Genomic DNA, 15,927 nt, shown 5'->3' on the forward strand with positions numbered 1-15,927 from the left:
TGTGCTGGCTGAGAAAGTTGGTGCAGAGGCTGCCTCTGTGGGGAGCTGGGAACCAGGAGTGTGGCAACACCTAGGTCCGAGGATCCTATTAAAAAATAAAAGGTGTCTGCGTGTGGGTTTTAAAAAGGAATACAAACAGTTTTAATTAAGATACAGCTATATGATTATAGAGGTGCACAAGCCTCAATGTTATCTATTTATTTAAAGTTTATCGAGAAAGGGGAGGGGGGGGTGGAGGCGCAGAGAGAGAGGGACAGAGAATCTCAAGCAGGCTCTGTACTGTCAGCGTGGAGCCCAACACAGAGTTCGATCCCATGAACCACGCATCATGACCTGAGCCGTAACCAAGAATTGGACACTTAACTGACTGAGCCACCCAGGCATCTCAAGCCTGAATATTCTTTTAAAGGTTAAAAATAGTACTTTTGGGGGCACCTGGGTAGCTCAGTCGGTTAAGCGTCCAACTTCAGCTCAGATTGTGATCTTAGCGTTTGTGAGTTTGGGCCCCGCATCAAGCTCTCTGCTGTCAGGGCAGAGCTCACTTTGGATCCTCCGTCTCCCTCTCTCTCTGCCCCTCCCCCGCTCACACGCTCACTCTAAAATAAACATTAAAAAAAAGTTGAGGGGCACCTGGGTGGCTGTTATGCGTCCAACTTGGGCTCAGGTCAGTGGGTTCCAGCCCCACAGTGGGCTTTCTGCCTTCAGCGCAGAGCCGGCTTCAGATCCTCTGTCCCGGTTTGTCTCCCTCTGCCCCGGTTTGTCTCCCTCTGCCCCTCCCCCACTCACGTGTGTGCTCACACGCACTCTTTCAAAAAGGAATAAACATTTAAAAAAAAGGTAAACAAAACTACCTTTGGCATATTCTGTTTTGTACATTTTCAAGAGAAACAGCAGTCTAAGGACAATGTTAAATTGAAAGATGTTAAGTTGTACTTCACGTTCTATTTTTATATCAGGTTCTATCTCAGGAGAACAAGAATCCTAAGGCAAAGATTTGAAAAGACAAGATCTGCCACCTTGATCTTGAGTGACAGAAAAATTTGAACTAGATGGGAGAGAACTTCAGGTTCAATCACCCTCTCATTACAGAGGAAACCAGTTGGGAAGGGAGTCCTCAAAGGAAGCCCCTCTCTATCTTGGCCCCATTTTCCAATGTGTGAAATGCCCTCTGTGAGAAGACACCTTACGGGCATACTGGTTATGTAGTTTAATGTGTATTTAAACACATAATGTAGGGGGCGCCTGGGTGGCTCAGTCGGTTAAGCGGCCGACTTCGGCTCAGGTCATGATCTCGCGGTCCGTGAGTTTGAGCCCCGCGTCGGGCTCTGTGCTGGAAGCTCAGAGCCTGGAGCCTGTTTCAGATTCTGTGTCCCCCTCTCTCTGACCCTCCCCCATTCATGCTCTGTCTCAAAAATAAATAAACGTTAAAAAAAAAATTAAAAAAAAATAAACACATAATGTACATTAAAAACAATTAAAATATCGAACTTGTGATTTCATAAATACTAATGGTCAGAACAAGGTGCAGTTGAAAAAGGTGCATTTCAAATGGATTTAGAACACCAGGTGGTGATGGTTGTACAGGACTGTAAATGTACTGAATGCCACTGGATTATCTACTTATGAGTGGTTTAAGAACATCTGGTATTATATATGTATACTTCATCACAATGAAACATTAGGTAGAGAACAGTTGTGGCAGGACTGGCGCAGAAAGTGCCCCAGTCCTCCAAGGAAGTGATGCCTTGTCAAGCGTGTGGACCATCTATCTGGGAGCAGTGAGTTATTAGCAAATCCCTTCTACACCAAGATAGCTGCTCTAAGGGTGGGGGTGGGTGGGGGCCAGGTTGCAACGGTTCACCACCTGAGGGAACCACAAGAGTTGTAGGCCCCCCAGGTGCCCTCCACTGGAGCCTAGGGGGCAGCGTGCAAGCATGTGGGAGGAGAAGGCACAGCTTAACCAAGGCACATTTATTTGCTCTTCTGGAGTTATTTCTCCTCAGCAGTGGTTAAGAGAAAGGGCTGGGGAGGTGGGCAGACCTGGCTTGATTCTCAGTGCACACCACCTTCTGGGAGACAACACAGTATCTTTTTACTGAAGCTTTTTTAACGTTTATTTTTGAGAGAAAGAGCAGACATGTGCACACAAGTGGGGAAGGGGCAGAGAGAGAGAGAGGGAGACCAAGGATCCTAAGCAGGCTCTACACTGACAGCAGAGAGCCTGATGGGGGGCTCGAACTCGCAAACTGTGAGATCGTGGCCTGAGCTGAAGTCAAGACACTCAGGAGGCCTGAACCAATGTCTTTTAACCCCAGTTGACTCACCTACAAAACGAGAATGGGAATAGTAGCTCCCTCCCAGGGATGTTATAAAAATTGGAACATATAACATGTATCAAGAGTTTCCCATGGCACCTGGATTGTGGTAAACAGTCAATGAAGTTAGCTAGGATAATTACGGCAGAGTAATACAAAGTTTTCGCTTTTAAACTTATTTTTAATGAACACAAACGAGGAGAAAGCACTATTCCCAAATTTATTTGCGTTCAGAACTCTTACTTCATCAAACATTTCATGGGCTAGTACTCAGTGTTAACTCCCACTGAGAAATGCTCCTCCAGATACACCTCACAAACAGAGACTCTGATGAGGTTGGGGCCTGGCCCACCCACAGCCCCTGCGCTGGCTGCAGGCCTCTAGCCTCCCAGTCCAATGCTGAGCCTGCAGCCCTTGGATGTCTCAGGAGGCCCAGCTGTAGAGTCTCAGAGAGTGATCTAGAATTAGTAGTAAACTCAAGGAATCCTAGAGATGCCCTTCTGTGACCTTGTTCCGAGGTCAGAATGAAGGGGACAGGAGCTGAATCACTTTGTGGTGGAGCATTAAAGGCCCAGACAGTACGGGTCTCCTGTTCTGGGACTCGGTGCTGGTTGGCTGCCTCCCTGGTGCGCAGGAAAACTCCACAGCCCAGAGAGGGGATCTGCACTCATTGGTCTAGCCAATTCTGCAGCGTGGCAGCCGCTACTAGAAATGGAAGCAGCACAAAAATTAACATTTACACAAAAGTTTGAAGATGTTCCTGAGAGCTTGTTTGGAGGCTCTAGCAGGGGAGCACAGCTACCCGCACACCCTTGACCGAAGAACGGTCCTCCTCTATTGGGGAAGGCCGTCCTCTTCAGTAGAGTGCGCAGCTTCGGGAGGGACGCACATGGAACGGTGAGGGAGGAAGGGGACACCCGCCTAGCCAGCCAGATCAGCCGCATCAACCCTGGCGATCAACGGGGTGACAGATGTCGCAGCCAGATTGCCCTCACATCCATGAAGATGCTCCTGTATCAGCAGGAATGTTGCGGAAGAATACGGAATAATGGAGAAGGTAGTTTTCTGGGGAGAAGTTATGTTGTTTCAGGAGCCTTTGGTGAGTTCAGTTCCATGAAACAGGCACATCAAAACAAAACCTTATCGGGGTACCCACCCATTCTTCAGGAACGTCACCATCCCCACCAGCCCCAAGGACCCCACTGACCACCCCAACAATCAATAATAACTCTGAAGACAACATCAATTCTTCTCAAACAGTTTAATAGCAAATAAACAAAGGAAGGTACCACACTTGGCAGATACAAAATGACTTTTTGTCCGTGTGTCTGTGCAATTAAAACAGATTTAGGTTCCCCGTTGGGACAAAAGGAAAAACACACAAAAAAAGGAAGGAGATTCCTTTTAAACACATACTCCCTTGCTCCAAACTTGTAACAATTTTTTTTTCTTTTTTAATCCACTACACAAACTCTGTGATCAGGTCAGAAAAGCGACAAAGGCTCTTCTTGCCCTTTTTTTTTTTTTTTAAACCATTAAAGTAAAATCCATAATTTTCTACATAGTACAACACAAGTTCACACAGAAAAGACATTTTCTTTTGCAAATCAAAACAGGAAAGAAAGGAAAGCTCAAACAAGGTAAAGGAAAAGCATTTCTACGGCTGAATCACGACTTTGAGTTGATTGAATCCCGTTGTTGCTGCAGAACAGACTGTGCGTTTGGTCATAGTGGCAATTTTTTTTCTCTTCACATTGTGAAATCACTTTACATTGTTTTCTAGTAGAAAAGGCAAAAAACTGTACAAAACCCCTAGTGTTAAATACAACGTTTGTACCAATAAAAAACTCACACAGGTTTGTCTCCAAAATGTAAAGTTTCTTTTTTTTTTTTTCTTTTTAAATTATTCACAAAAAGCAGCTGGAAATCAGAAAGGCAGCTGCCGCTCCAGGGTCTCAAATCCATTAAAACCACCACAGAACAATTAAAACAATCAGAGAGAGAAAAGGAAAAGGAAACAACGTCCAACGTTTGGCATTTGGTTTTATCCACAGGTTTTCCCAGAGCTCCTCTTGGAATTGAAAGCAAAATGTATTGGCAAACACGGATTCTGAATACACAGGAAGGGGAGCCTCGGCGCCTTCTGCCAACAGAGGCGGCTCTGTGCAGTCAGACTGTGGGGTGCACGGCAGTCTCGCTCAGGCTGGGGTTCCTGGCCTCTTTCCATCCAATCACCCCTTCCAGGAAATTAAGCAGCCTACCATACACTGGGCCTCCATTTGGCCGCCCTTTCCTCCTAGTAAGAGTGGCCTCAAGCATAATACTAGGCAACCCGCCGGGTCCCACAGAAGAAACTCTGCCAGGACCCCTTCCTTCATCAACCCCTGCATGGATGACGCTAACAGTGCTTCTACCTTCCCCACCCCCCTCCCCCCCGTCCCTCGGCTACCCCTCTTCACCATTCCCTGGACAATCCTACTTCCCAGCTCTCCCACCCACCAGCAGCTTAGGTCTGGGTGGAATCTATCACAAACTCCTCCCTCTGCAACCTCTTACCTCCACAGATCCATCCCGTGACCTCTAGTCTCCTCTGGCCTCTCCCTCCGCCATTCACATTCTTACTCAAGTCCCTAAGACCCTGAGGCTGGATGGTGCCACAAGAGAGGAGAGCAAGTTCCCCTCAGGGAACCAAGGAACTGGCTTGCCTGGCACCCAGGGACAGTAGCTATTTGGCTCTTCACCCAATTAAAACAAAAACAAAAACAAAAACAAAAACAAAAACAAAAACAACAAATCCCTGCCCTCACCCCCACCCCACTAAGCTAAGCAAGAGCAGAGCTGTGGTGAAGAGCCAGTGTGGGGTAGTTGGTGCCCAGGGCTGTAAACAGTGTGAAGACTGTAGTATTGTGCTTGTCACCTAGGAAAAGCGCTGGCAGGTATATTGCCGCTTAGTGCATGGATGGCCTCCTCCGAGTGGTTAAGAGCACCCTCCTTCTTCCGGGCTGAGGGACACTCACTACCCCTAATGCGCTGAACCTCTTGCCCACCCGCGGCCACCTTCTGGGTTCTATCTCTGCTCCTCGTGCCTGTCCAGGCCCCCTTCCCACCCATCTCTGAGCAGAGCAGCCAGCTTCCGCCGTCCCCCCCCACCCCCCCCAATGCTGAGGCCTGGAGGCCACATGAGGTGACAGTCTAAGTGCACAGGCAAACGCTCTAAGGGCAATAGAGGAGAAAGTTGCCACTTCAAAATAAAACAATACAATCTTGAAAAAAATAATCAACCCCACAACAATTTAAAACAGCTTCTTTGAAACCCTTTTAAATCGGTCAGTTTTTGCACAAACTATAGAAAACAGAGAGGTGAAGGTGATATATACGAAGGTGTGAAGAAACAGCAGGAAACATGCAAAACTTGTTTTTTCTGGGCATAATCTTAGTAGGAAAGAAAAAAATTCAAAACAAAAAAACACAAAAACAATACAAAAACAAAAAAAAATCAAAGCATCACATTTTGCTGTGGAGACTGTAGGAACAAGCATGGAGGCGGGCACAGCGGGGCTGAGGGGAAGGGGCCAGAGGGATTTGAAGGCTCCCTGCAGGGTCACTACAGGGAAGAACCACAAAAGAAAAAGAAAAAGGGCTGGCTGGGGCCCAAATTGCAGCCTGCGGTCAAAAAGGAAAGGGGTTCAGGTGTTTTCTGCAGTTGAGAACTCAGAAAAACAAAAAGAACACATGCGGTCTCCTCAAGCCCCACAAACTATATCAGCAAAATGTGCTCAGGAGCCTCAAAGGTTTTAGTGACATCTTTTATTTCATTGTTTACTTCAAAGTTGTCTTTAAAACTAAGCACACAGAGAAACAAAGCCTAGAAACGGACTGGCTGTGTGTTCACAGAAATACAAACACCACGCGGTATGTGCTAGTAGGGCTGCTCTGAAGACAGTTACAAAGAATTGGAATCACAAAATCAAGTGGTTATCTTATGAAGTTCTAGAAAAATAGATTTTTTTATATTCAAATGCAAGTTTAAATATTTCCCCTTCAGCAGTCGTTCTAGCAAAACCAATTTGGCAGCACAAAAGAAAAAAAAAGGAAAAGAAAAAAAGAAATAACAAAGAAAGAAACAAACATAATAAAAATACACGTCAGCATCAAAGGTCAACACAAGGTCAAAGGTGAGAGTTCAAGCATCAGAGAAGCTGAAGAGACAGGGATTTGGACGATGTACTTGACGCCACATCGACATGCTTTAGGCACAACGATGAACAAACGGCAGGAATCTAGAAAAAAAAACAAACCAGAAAGAGGGAGACCCACTGAGTTACACAGAGCAATACATCCAAACAGAGAGAGAGAGAAAAGGAACACTCACTGTGTACAGCCCTGAAATGAGGAGGCGGGCGGGGCGGGGGCTGGGTAATGACAGGGAACTTTTGCACATGCTAACAATGGACACAGGGAAAAGTCAAAAAGGACATGGAGGACACCAAGAAAACATCCAACTGCCAGAGACAGAAGGGAACCTAAGGCTTGGATTTCCCGAGGCGTCCCAACTCGTCCCAGGAAGAAGGTAAGGTCTCTCTGGTGGAGCAGAGGTGCAGCCTCCCCACTCCTCAAACCCAGGAGAAAATAGAAGACCATGGCTGGGGTGGGGGAACTCTCTAGGGGAGAGGGCCAGGATTTGTCCTCAATTCTACAGGGATGGCCTTTTGTTTCCAGAAATCCAAGCTTTTAGTTTCCACACAGGCCCTGGCCACTCATGTGGGACCCAGGAGACAGTGTCTGGCTGCATTCAAGGCAAATCAATTTCATGATAAAACCCAAGTAAGAAACAAAACTATAGCAGAAAACACATTTATGTAAGTGAAACCCCCACACAACAGAAAAGGATTGCTTAAGACTCGACTGCTAGTCTCCACTCTCCGAGCTGAACCCTTCCACACCGTGAGACTTATAGGGGAGCAGCTTCTTCACAAACCATCTTTGGCCTGGGGAGAGAACTGTGCTCAAGGGCAGTGCTACTGTGCTCACTCGCTGGGCAGGAGAGAGGAGAACAGAAGAGAAGTGCCTGGTCTCACCAGCTGGCCGCTGTGGCAGCCCAGGGCCCTGCTGTGGCACAAGCTCCTTTTAGAAAAGAGAACTCACAAGCAGGTATGAAACCTCTGGGTCTGCTATCAAAGGTGGGCTGACTGCACCTTTGCCTTTCATATTATTCAAAAAGGCATTTCAGAAGGTCCCGGAGCCCAGGACAAATCCATGAACAAATAATTGTGAAATGGGGGAGGAGGGGGATGGGAGAGAAAGTAGGGAGGGAGTGGAGTTCTGGGCTTTGGAAAACCCCATAATGGCCAAGGAGGAAGACAGAACAGAAGGTCAGCTATCACAGCACCGGCAGCACCCTGGGGAGCACAGCTCTCTCCTCCGCCAATTCACAGCATTAACTCCTTCCCCTCTGGCAGATTATTAGCTGGGCTGCAAACGGGCCACAGAGAGTCAGTAGTTTCAATCATACACAGCACCCTGTGTGTACAACAATCACATTCTGGATTCTACAAAATCCTGGCCTTTTCCAGAGATATAATTTAGGTAATAAATATTCTCCACCCCGGAGCTGTATAAAACTTCTATAAAAATAGAAACGACATTCTTGGTTCCAGCCGGTTGGGATTCAGAACAGCGCCTCCCCAACCTAGCATTTTTTTCTTTTTTTCTTTTTTCTTTTTTATTTTTATTTTTTGCATTTATTTAAAAAATCCCATCATGACCCTGGAAGCCTTTGGAACAGTTTTATCCTTGAAACACAGGACACATTTCTCCCAGTGCACGGAATTCAAGTTTACGTGGTTCAGCTTAAGAAGTATGTTTCACGTTTCTTAGAGGACAACAGACCCAAGTTATCACTATGAGAAGGGAACAGCTGTCCCTGCTTCAATGGGATGATCCAACACCACCAAACTATCTGTACAACAGCAAGACGGTCAATCCCTGTCTGTGACCCAAAGGGACAGCATGACAAGGAGAGAGTCCCCATCTGACTTAATACCAAGGCAACCCCTTTAATCTCATCTCTGCTGTTAGGGGTCAGGACCGATGTTTGTGAGGCTTAAGATCCCAGGGACCCTGTCCCTGGCCTTGGCTAAGAGTCATATCCCAACAGGGCTACCTCTGCCCAGGTGCACATTCCCAACAGCGCGTCCTTTCTGGCTCTCCAGCCCCACAGCATTTCTTGGAGCAGAGGAAGGGCCCAAAGGCTGTGTGGGTCACAGGCAAGAGCCGCAGTGATGCCTGTGGGAGGCAGCAGGGAGCTAACTGTAAGCATGAGGACAAAAATGAACATGGTAATACTGAGGTAAATGAACACTAAATCCATATGGAGGCTGTAAACGTCCTGTTGTCTCCTCTGTCCCCAAGAGCAGAAGGGGCTGGAGTGGTTAGAAGAGGGGCCTGTCTTGGGGGGGGGCGGTGGAGGGCAGGAATACCACATCTGGGATCCCTCAACCACAGAGGCAAGCAAAGATTTCTCATCCTTTTACGGATAAGTGCTGGCCGCTGACAAATGCAGCACTCTGGCTTAAAGGTGCCTTCTGATTCAGGTACACCAAGAAGAAGGCTCCCCCCCCCCCCCGCCCCAATTCAATGGCTTTTGATCACTCTGCTCAGGAGAGGTGCGCCCTTCAAGCTAGATACTGTAAGCTCTTCTTAGATCTACCCTCATGAGAAAACTGTGGCTTGGGATGGAAGTGACACTCTGCTGTGGTCAACTACAAGGAAGGAAACCAGACAGTGTCTTGCCTAGAGACCTTGTTTAAAGGGACCTATTAGAAATGGGCCGTGGTCTAACAATGTGGTGTTGAAATAAACTAAAAAAGATCTTTTTGACTGGCTGCTTCTCCTTAACAGCCATCAGCCAGCCGGAGCCAATCCAACACCAATGGGTGGCTGGAAAAGCCGGTAATGGGTGATGTCTCCCTGCATGTTGCCTATGTCAAGCTAATTTAACAAATGCTTTATTTCCACAGAACTGTCTTCCCCTTCTTGGGAAAGAGCAGCAGAAATTCTGCACAAGAATCTGAAAAACAGGTGGCAAGAACTCAGTAACTCCCCAGAAGATAGCTATGGAGGCACTTCAGCCTCTGGCTCCTGGGGCCATTGGGTGTGGGTCACTGTCCTCACCTCCAAAGCCAGCCTCGCCTCTGCCCTCCCCCTGCCCACCCCCAAGGCTCTTGGGCACCAGTTCTCATTTCACCCACTCTCGCACTCAGGGAGATTCTGGGGTCAATTTTTGGTTTCACTCAGTCTTCTCTTGGGGTAGTGTGGGGAAAGGTCTGATCTTTTTTAATGCTTCTCCATTCCCCCTCCTCCCCCCAGGGCGGTTTGATGTTGGTCCTTCTCAACACACACTGGTTACAAACACAGCAAACTTTAAATAAAGAAAAAAACTCAGGATATGGCACCTAAACTCCAAAGTAAAACACTGGAAACCAAAGCACAAACTCGTCCTCTGTACGAAGCGAAACTCCCACAGAAGGCAGTAGCCGAGTCTTCGGGGCAAGCTGTGCCTGCGAGAGTGGCAGGGATCAGGGTCCAGGGCTGTCAACACACAGCCTTAGGGCTTCGAATCATTAAGGGTGCTCCTCCCCCACTTACCAGAAGACCCTCTCACTCCAGTCTCAGAGGGGAGCACGCTCAGTAGGGCTTGCTGTCATTCTTCGAACGTTTGAGCTGCACTTTAAGCCGCTTCATTCCAATCTGAAAGCCGTTCATGGACTGGATGGCAGCTTGAGCCGAAACAGGATTGTCGTAACTTACAAAACCTGTGTATCCAAGCAGAAACCTGGGTGAGGGACATGATGAGCCAAGAGATATCTTATGAGCATAGTCTCAAATCCCAAATTTCTCAGCAGGGACAAGAATTCTGGAAATTGTATCACATGAAACAAATTAGATTCCCGACAGTACCACTTGACTTCTACATGGCACTTTAAAGTTTTCTGACCAACTATTTCCATACATTATTTTTACTTCCGGAGCAACAGTATGGGTAGAAATCCATCATCCATAAACAGCAATAAAAAAATTGATCTGCCCAAGGTTGAGTTAAAGGGTAACCCAATTCAAACCCTGCTCTTCCTGCTTTCAGACCCTTTTTGTTCTCAGTGGTAAAGGCACTTAACCCTCCCGACACCAAAAGAGAAGCCAACATACCAAAACACTTGCTCAGGTTTGTCTGCTTGTCTATGAAAACCTTGGCAGACACGACATTCCCAAAGGGCATAAACATCTGCAGCAGGTCCTGATCTCCAAACTCCTGGGGCAGGTGGTAGATGAACAGGTTGGCTCCCTCTGGACCTTCAAAATACCCAGTGATCGAAAAGGCATCAGTGTTGGGGCCCCTGGGTGGCTCAGTTGGCTGAGGGTCTGACTCTTGGTTTTTGCTCAGGTCATGATCCCAGGGTCATGGGATCCGCTATCAGCACAGAGCCTGCCTGGGAATCTCTCTCTCCCTTTCTCTGCCCCTCTCCCACTCTTACTCGCATTCCCTCTTTCTCAAAAATACACATTTAGAAGAAAAAAAAAAAAAGGCCTTCAGTATCAGTGTCAAACTTACCCCCCACTGCTTCTCATTTCTACCTGCATTAAAACAGTCTGTGTCCCAACACACAAATTCATTTGGAGAACTACAGATTCTCCAAATACGAAACAGGAACTAAAGGGCAATCACTGAAACAGACTCCTTCCCACTAAGGCGTGTCAGGATTTGACCTTGTGGGAGGAGCAAGTGCTGAGACAATAAACTAGGCAGACTTGCGTGTGGTGCAATAAAACTGGAGACTAAAGGCTTGTACAGAAACACAGAAAAAGAAGTAGAGAGAGATTATAAACATAACAGGTTTCCAAACTGTGCTAGAAAGTATCGGGACAGCAAAGAGAGATTGGCAGTTGTGAGGCAGGAGGTGGGGGCCGGGAATGACTAAGGGACATGAGGGAATTGCGGGGGTGGGGGGAGCAATGGAAACATTCTCCATCTGTAAAGGTGGTTACATGACTGTATGCATTCGTCAAAGCTCACAGAGCTGTATGCTCCCCAAAGGGTGAATTTTACCACATGTATAGTATACCTCAATAAAAAGAAATTACATTTTAAAAAGTGCCTATGACTGGAGCACCTGGGTAGCTCAGTCAGTTAGGCATCTGACTTCCATTCCAGTCATGATCTCACGGTTCATGAGTTGGAGCGCCGCATCAGGCTCTCAGCTGTCAGCACAGAGCCCACTTCGGATTCTCTGTCCCCCTCTTTGTCCGCCCTTTTCCCACGTGTGCACACTCTCTCTCCCTCTTAGGTGTCCAACTTCGGCTCAGGTCATGATCTCACAGCTTGTGGGTTTGAGCCTGCGTCGGGCTCTGTGCTGACAGCTCAGAGTCTGAAGCCTGCTTCAGATTCTGTATTTCTAATTTCTCTCTCTGTGCCACCCCTCTGCTCATGTTCTGTCTCTTTCTCTCTCAAAAACATAAAAAATAATTTAAAAATAAGTAACATTTAAAAAGAAAAAAGAAAAAGGTATCTATGATTAACTCTGAGCTCAAAACCAGAATGTGCTTTCTTCTTCCAACCATTTACACTCAATGACTTTCTAACCAAAGGCAACTTATTATAACTGCAGTCCAGCCATTCTCCAGCCACCCAGCCTCCCTGCTGTCACCAAACACATTACAGAACACTACTGCATCAGGGCCTTTGCACTGATGAAACAGAGGTGTTCCTCTGCCCGCATTACCCTTCCTCCTCTAGATGTATGCATTGCTAGCTTACTTCCTCAGGTCTCTGATTAAACAGCAAGTGAGAGACCTTCTCTGACCATTCTACACAAAATGCTGTGCCTCTGGTGCTCCCCATCCCTCTTTCCCATTCATCAGTCTTCAGAGCACCATATGGAACACCTCATGCTTTTCCTGCTTTATACTGTCCATCTCCACAGTTCTTCCAGTTCCTCCACTACCATATCCTAGGTACAGAAGCATCTTGATTCAGAGCAGGTGAGGATGCACCGTACCAGGAGTCCTTGCTGCCATGGCGAGAGAGGCTATGTGTCTTTTCCCCACATCAGTGCTTAAACCTTGCCAGCTTTGGGCTGCAGAAATCCAGTCAAGTATGAGCACAGAGGTATCAGCAGGACTTTCTATTGATACAAACCACCTTCACGCCTCTTTCTGCCTAGAAAAGTCTCTCCTGAATTTAATCCCATTTATGCCACAGCACACACTTCCCAATCCATCAACCCACGGGCCATAATTTTCTGTCTCGTCACCTTCAGTGCCTCGTTAATTAGGAAAAGCACAGATCAGAAAATGAGGAAAATGCCAAGTAAGAGAGCTTAAAAGGGACACCTTGACAGAAGATATCCTCTGAGAAATTTATAATCCACAAAGATGACTTCCTAACAAAGACAGATTGTCAAAATACTGTCACACGGTAAGGTCAGTATGCTTCTTCATCTAAAACCTGCAGCCAGATTACAGGAGGGCAAACACAGGTTCTCATGTGAGCCACATCCAGAGAACAGTCCCAAAGCAGAGCACACTTCTCAGCACAGAACTTCTCAGTCTACCCTTGACACTGCCAAAGAAAAGCACTGATCTGACCACCTCAACGATCCTCCTGGCCTCTGCCCTGCCTTCAGCTCCGCCTGCGGGGAGAGCGACCCCCTCGTCGTCCTTCCGCACTCACCTTCCTTCTGGCTTCCAGCAGCACCGATACTCTGCTGTGTCAACAGGTTCTGGTTGTACAGAGTAGGGAGTGCCGCGGCAGCATATTGCTGGATTCCCGAGTAGGCCTGCGTCAGGGCCTCCATGGTGCTCCCGGTGCCGTTGGAAAGGCCACTGCTGCCCAGGCCACCATTTAAAGCAGCCATCCCTTGGTTGTGGGGAAGAGCAGGATTAACATATTGGGAAGACTTGACTGACGCCAAACACAACTCCAAAGTTTTCCCTTTTATCTCTCTCTCAGCTTCTCCCTGACTGGTCAGGTCTCAGGACACTCACCAGGCCTTACTGCCAATGGGAACATTAAAAAATGCCACACGCAGGTGTGGCTCTCCCCATTACATTCTTCCTACCCGTGTGAGACATGACAACACTTACACATGACCTGCTCCATTTTCTCTCTGGCTTTCTGCTACTTTCTCACAAAGCTGGAATGTGGCAAAATAAGCATCCCATATTTGGAGACTAAAAGGGGTGTGTGTGGTTTACAACAAGATGTGGGTAAACCCTATCATCAAAATAGCAGCAAATTCTATGTGCCTGACACTGTACTAAGCCATGAGCTCAGCACTTTACCTATGTTTTCATTTACTTCACAGCCCTCAAAGTATTCTATTCCCACTTCACAGATGAGAAAATGACCTTAGACAGGGGGTATAAGGTTATAGCTAGTTAAGGAGCAGAGGTGGGATTTAACTCAGGTCTGACTTGAAATCCCACCATTATTCCTAACTGCACCGGGCCACCTTGTTCATTCCACTGGGGACCCTAAGATGTGCTACCTGAACAAAGAATGGCCTGATGGCATCCAGGGGCTGTCTCTCACCTGCCAAAGAGCTGACGTTGAGGCCTGCCGTTGCTCCAGCTAATGTCTGCAGGGCTCCAAGGGAGGCGATGGGGTTGACAGAGCTGCTGCTGCTGGAGCTCGGTGAGGACCCTGTGACCAGAAACCCAAGTGTTAAACTTGAGCCAACACGTGTTCCTCATGTCAACAGGAACCAAAGCACAAGAGTAATACTACTCAAGTATTCTCTTCATAAAGAGGTTTTCAGTTACTGATTCTGGTAACTGTCACTGCGGGACACAGAGTCAAATGACAGTTACAACAAACTCAAAACTGTGAGATTTCTCTTAAGTCACAAGATGACATTTGAAAATTAACTGTTCATAATCTTGACCCCTTTGGAAAGGGATGTTAACCACTCTCCAGAATGACAGACCCCTCTCTTGGGATTCTGCACAAGGCACACTGGGTTCCAGTGACACGCTTACCTGAACTGGTGAGTACGCTGAGGGGGCTGCTGGATGTAGTGAGAGCATTGGTACCACTTGGTGTGTTCTGAGCTGCACTAGCTGCAGCAGCTAGGGCAGCCAAATTCTGTAACTGCATTGCATTTAACCCTGCAACATCCAAAGCAAGAGATCAGCCAGCAGATAAAGGTTCCTCGTAACCACTCCAGCAATGACCGCACACACTGGCGAAGGCTGGTCCCAAAAGGACCTCTTCTAGATAAACCTTACAAGTAATACTACAAGGCTCCAAAAAAGATTCAGATATCACTCAATTCATTAAGAAACTTGACATCATTTCCTCAGAGAAGAGATATCTAATCCAACAGCATGACACCCCAAGTGAACATTCACAACAGGGACTGGCAATTAGGAAACCAGGAGAGGGTTAGGTCTGTGGTCTACCATCACACCAGGTGTCCAAGAGAACAACAAATGACAAAACCTATGGCACAGAGCAGGACTGCATCTGAGCCCCTCGCTCCCACTTTATGGGGGATTTGCTCTTTCCAGCGGAGGTGGACAGGCAGAAAATGCAGCAGGATTCAGGTGGCCAAAGGAGGAATGACAGGAGGGGAATACATGTGAGAACAGCAATAGGAGAAAGACTAAGGAAAAACCACCACTTTAATAGCAGATTATTCATCAGAAAGAAGAGAGAGAAAAACAATGCGGTGGGGGGGGGACCTCCAAGTAGAATCCAAGCAACAGTTAAAAGGAACAAGAAATCTGAACTGCACCGACAGTGTGTTGCAAACCATTTATTGGACCATGGAAAAGCAGATGGGAAGTGGTTTGCGGGGAGAGTTAGGAAGAATAAAAAACGAAACTACAACAGAGATTTCCAAAAACTTAGCAACTTTCGAAAAACGTACCAAACTCCAGGTCCCTAAGACAAAGTGAACCTCTATCAAAATTTCTCACACACTAAAATGCAGTTCACCTAAGACTACCCCTTTCTCAAATACACTTGCTGGGCCTTCACCCACTGCAGAAGGGTTAGGGGCAGAGGCCCTGGGACTGCTCCACTCCCTACCTCCACTAACTTGTCTGATGGCCCTACTTTTGTCTGTGGAGCCTCATTTTGTCATCAACTCAGATATTTGTCAATTAAGTTTTCTATGCATGTTAACAGCAACAAAAGGTAATTCACCTAAGAAATTAACACGTATAAGACACAGAGGTAAATTAACTGCCTAGATTTCAGCAGTTTCTGGGTAAGTCATTTGCATGGATTTCTTCTTATACTTTACAGATTCACTGGAAAAGTCACGTTATTGTGGAAATAAAGAGTTCCTGCAATCTTCTCCTTATCAAAACGGCCTCAGATAGCCCACACATGCTAACTAACACCTCTTTTTCCATCTTCCTCCTCAATAGAGACTTAAAGGGGTGGGAGTATCAGACAACCCCAAAGCAATCTTGCATCAGCAACTAACAGAGCCACCTTCTAGAGACAAGGCGGTTGAGTTCTGGGATGTGCATCTTGTGTTGGGTTTATGTAATGAGTGGGAAAACATTTGTTTTCTGTACAAACGGTGCAAAACTCTCAGACTGTTGT

The 15,927-nt window shown here is 46.9% G+C and overlaps 1 protein-coding gene across 9 annotated transcripts in view; it reads right to left on the reverse strand.

Annotated features, from left to right (window-relative positions):
- Positions 1-66: 66 nt before the first annotated feature.
- CELF1 (CUGBP Elav-like family member 1) overlaps positions 67-15,927 on the reverse strand; it is a 76,575-nt gene continuing 60,714 nt past the window's right edge. For 7 of the 9 annotated variants that reach the window (XM_030333555.1, XM_030333557.1, XM_030333558.1 and 4 more), the window contains 6 exons: positions 14,349-14,477; positions 13,903-14,013; positions 13,042-13,227; positions 10,521-10,664; positions 9,963-10,129; positions 3,562-9,874 (listed from right to left, as the gene is read on the reverse strand). In XM_030333555.1, coding sequence (XP_030189415.1) covers positions 10,002-10,129; positions 10,521-10,664; positions 13,042-13,227; positions 13,903-14,013; positions 14,349-14,477 — 698 coding nt within the window. In that variant the 3' untranslated portion in view covers positions 3,562-9,874; positions 9,963-10,001. Of the gene's footprint in view, positions 86-3,561; positions 9,875-9,962; positions 10,130-10,520; positions 10,665-13,041; positions 13,228-13,902; positions 14,014-14,348; positions 14,478-15,927 lie in introns of those variants that run through there. The other 2 variants (XM_030333551.1, XM_030333550.1) reach the window with 2 other exon arrangements.

This window comes from Lynx canadensis, chromosome D1 (assembly GCF_007474595.2).
Source record: "Lynx canadensis isolate LIC74 chromosome D1, mLynCan4.pri.v2, whole genome shotgun sequence".
NCBI classification, from domain to species: domain Eukaryota; kingdom Metazoa; phylum Chordata; class Mammalia; order Carnivora; family Felidae; genus Lynx; species Lynx canadensis.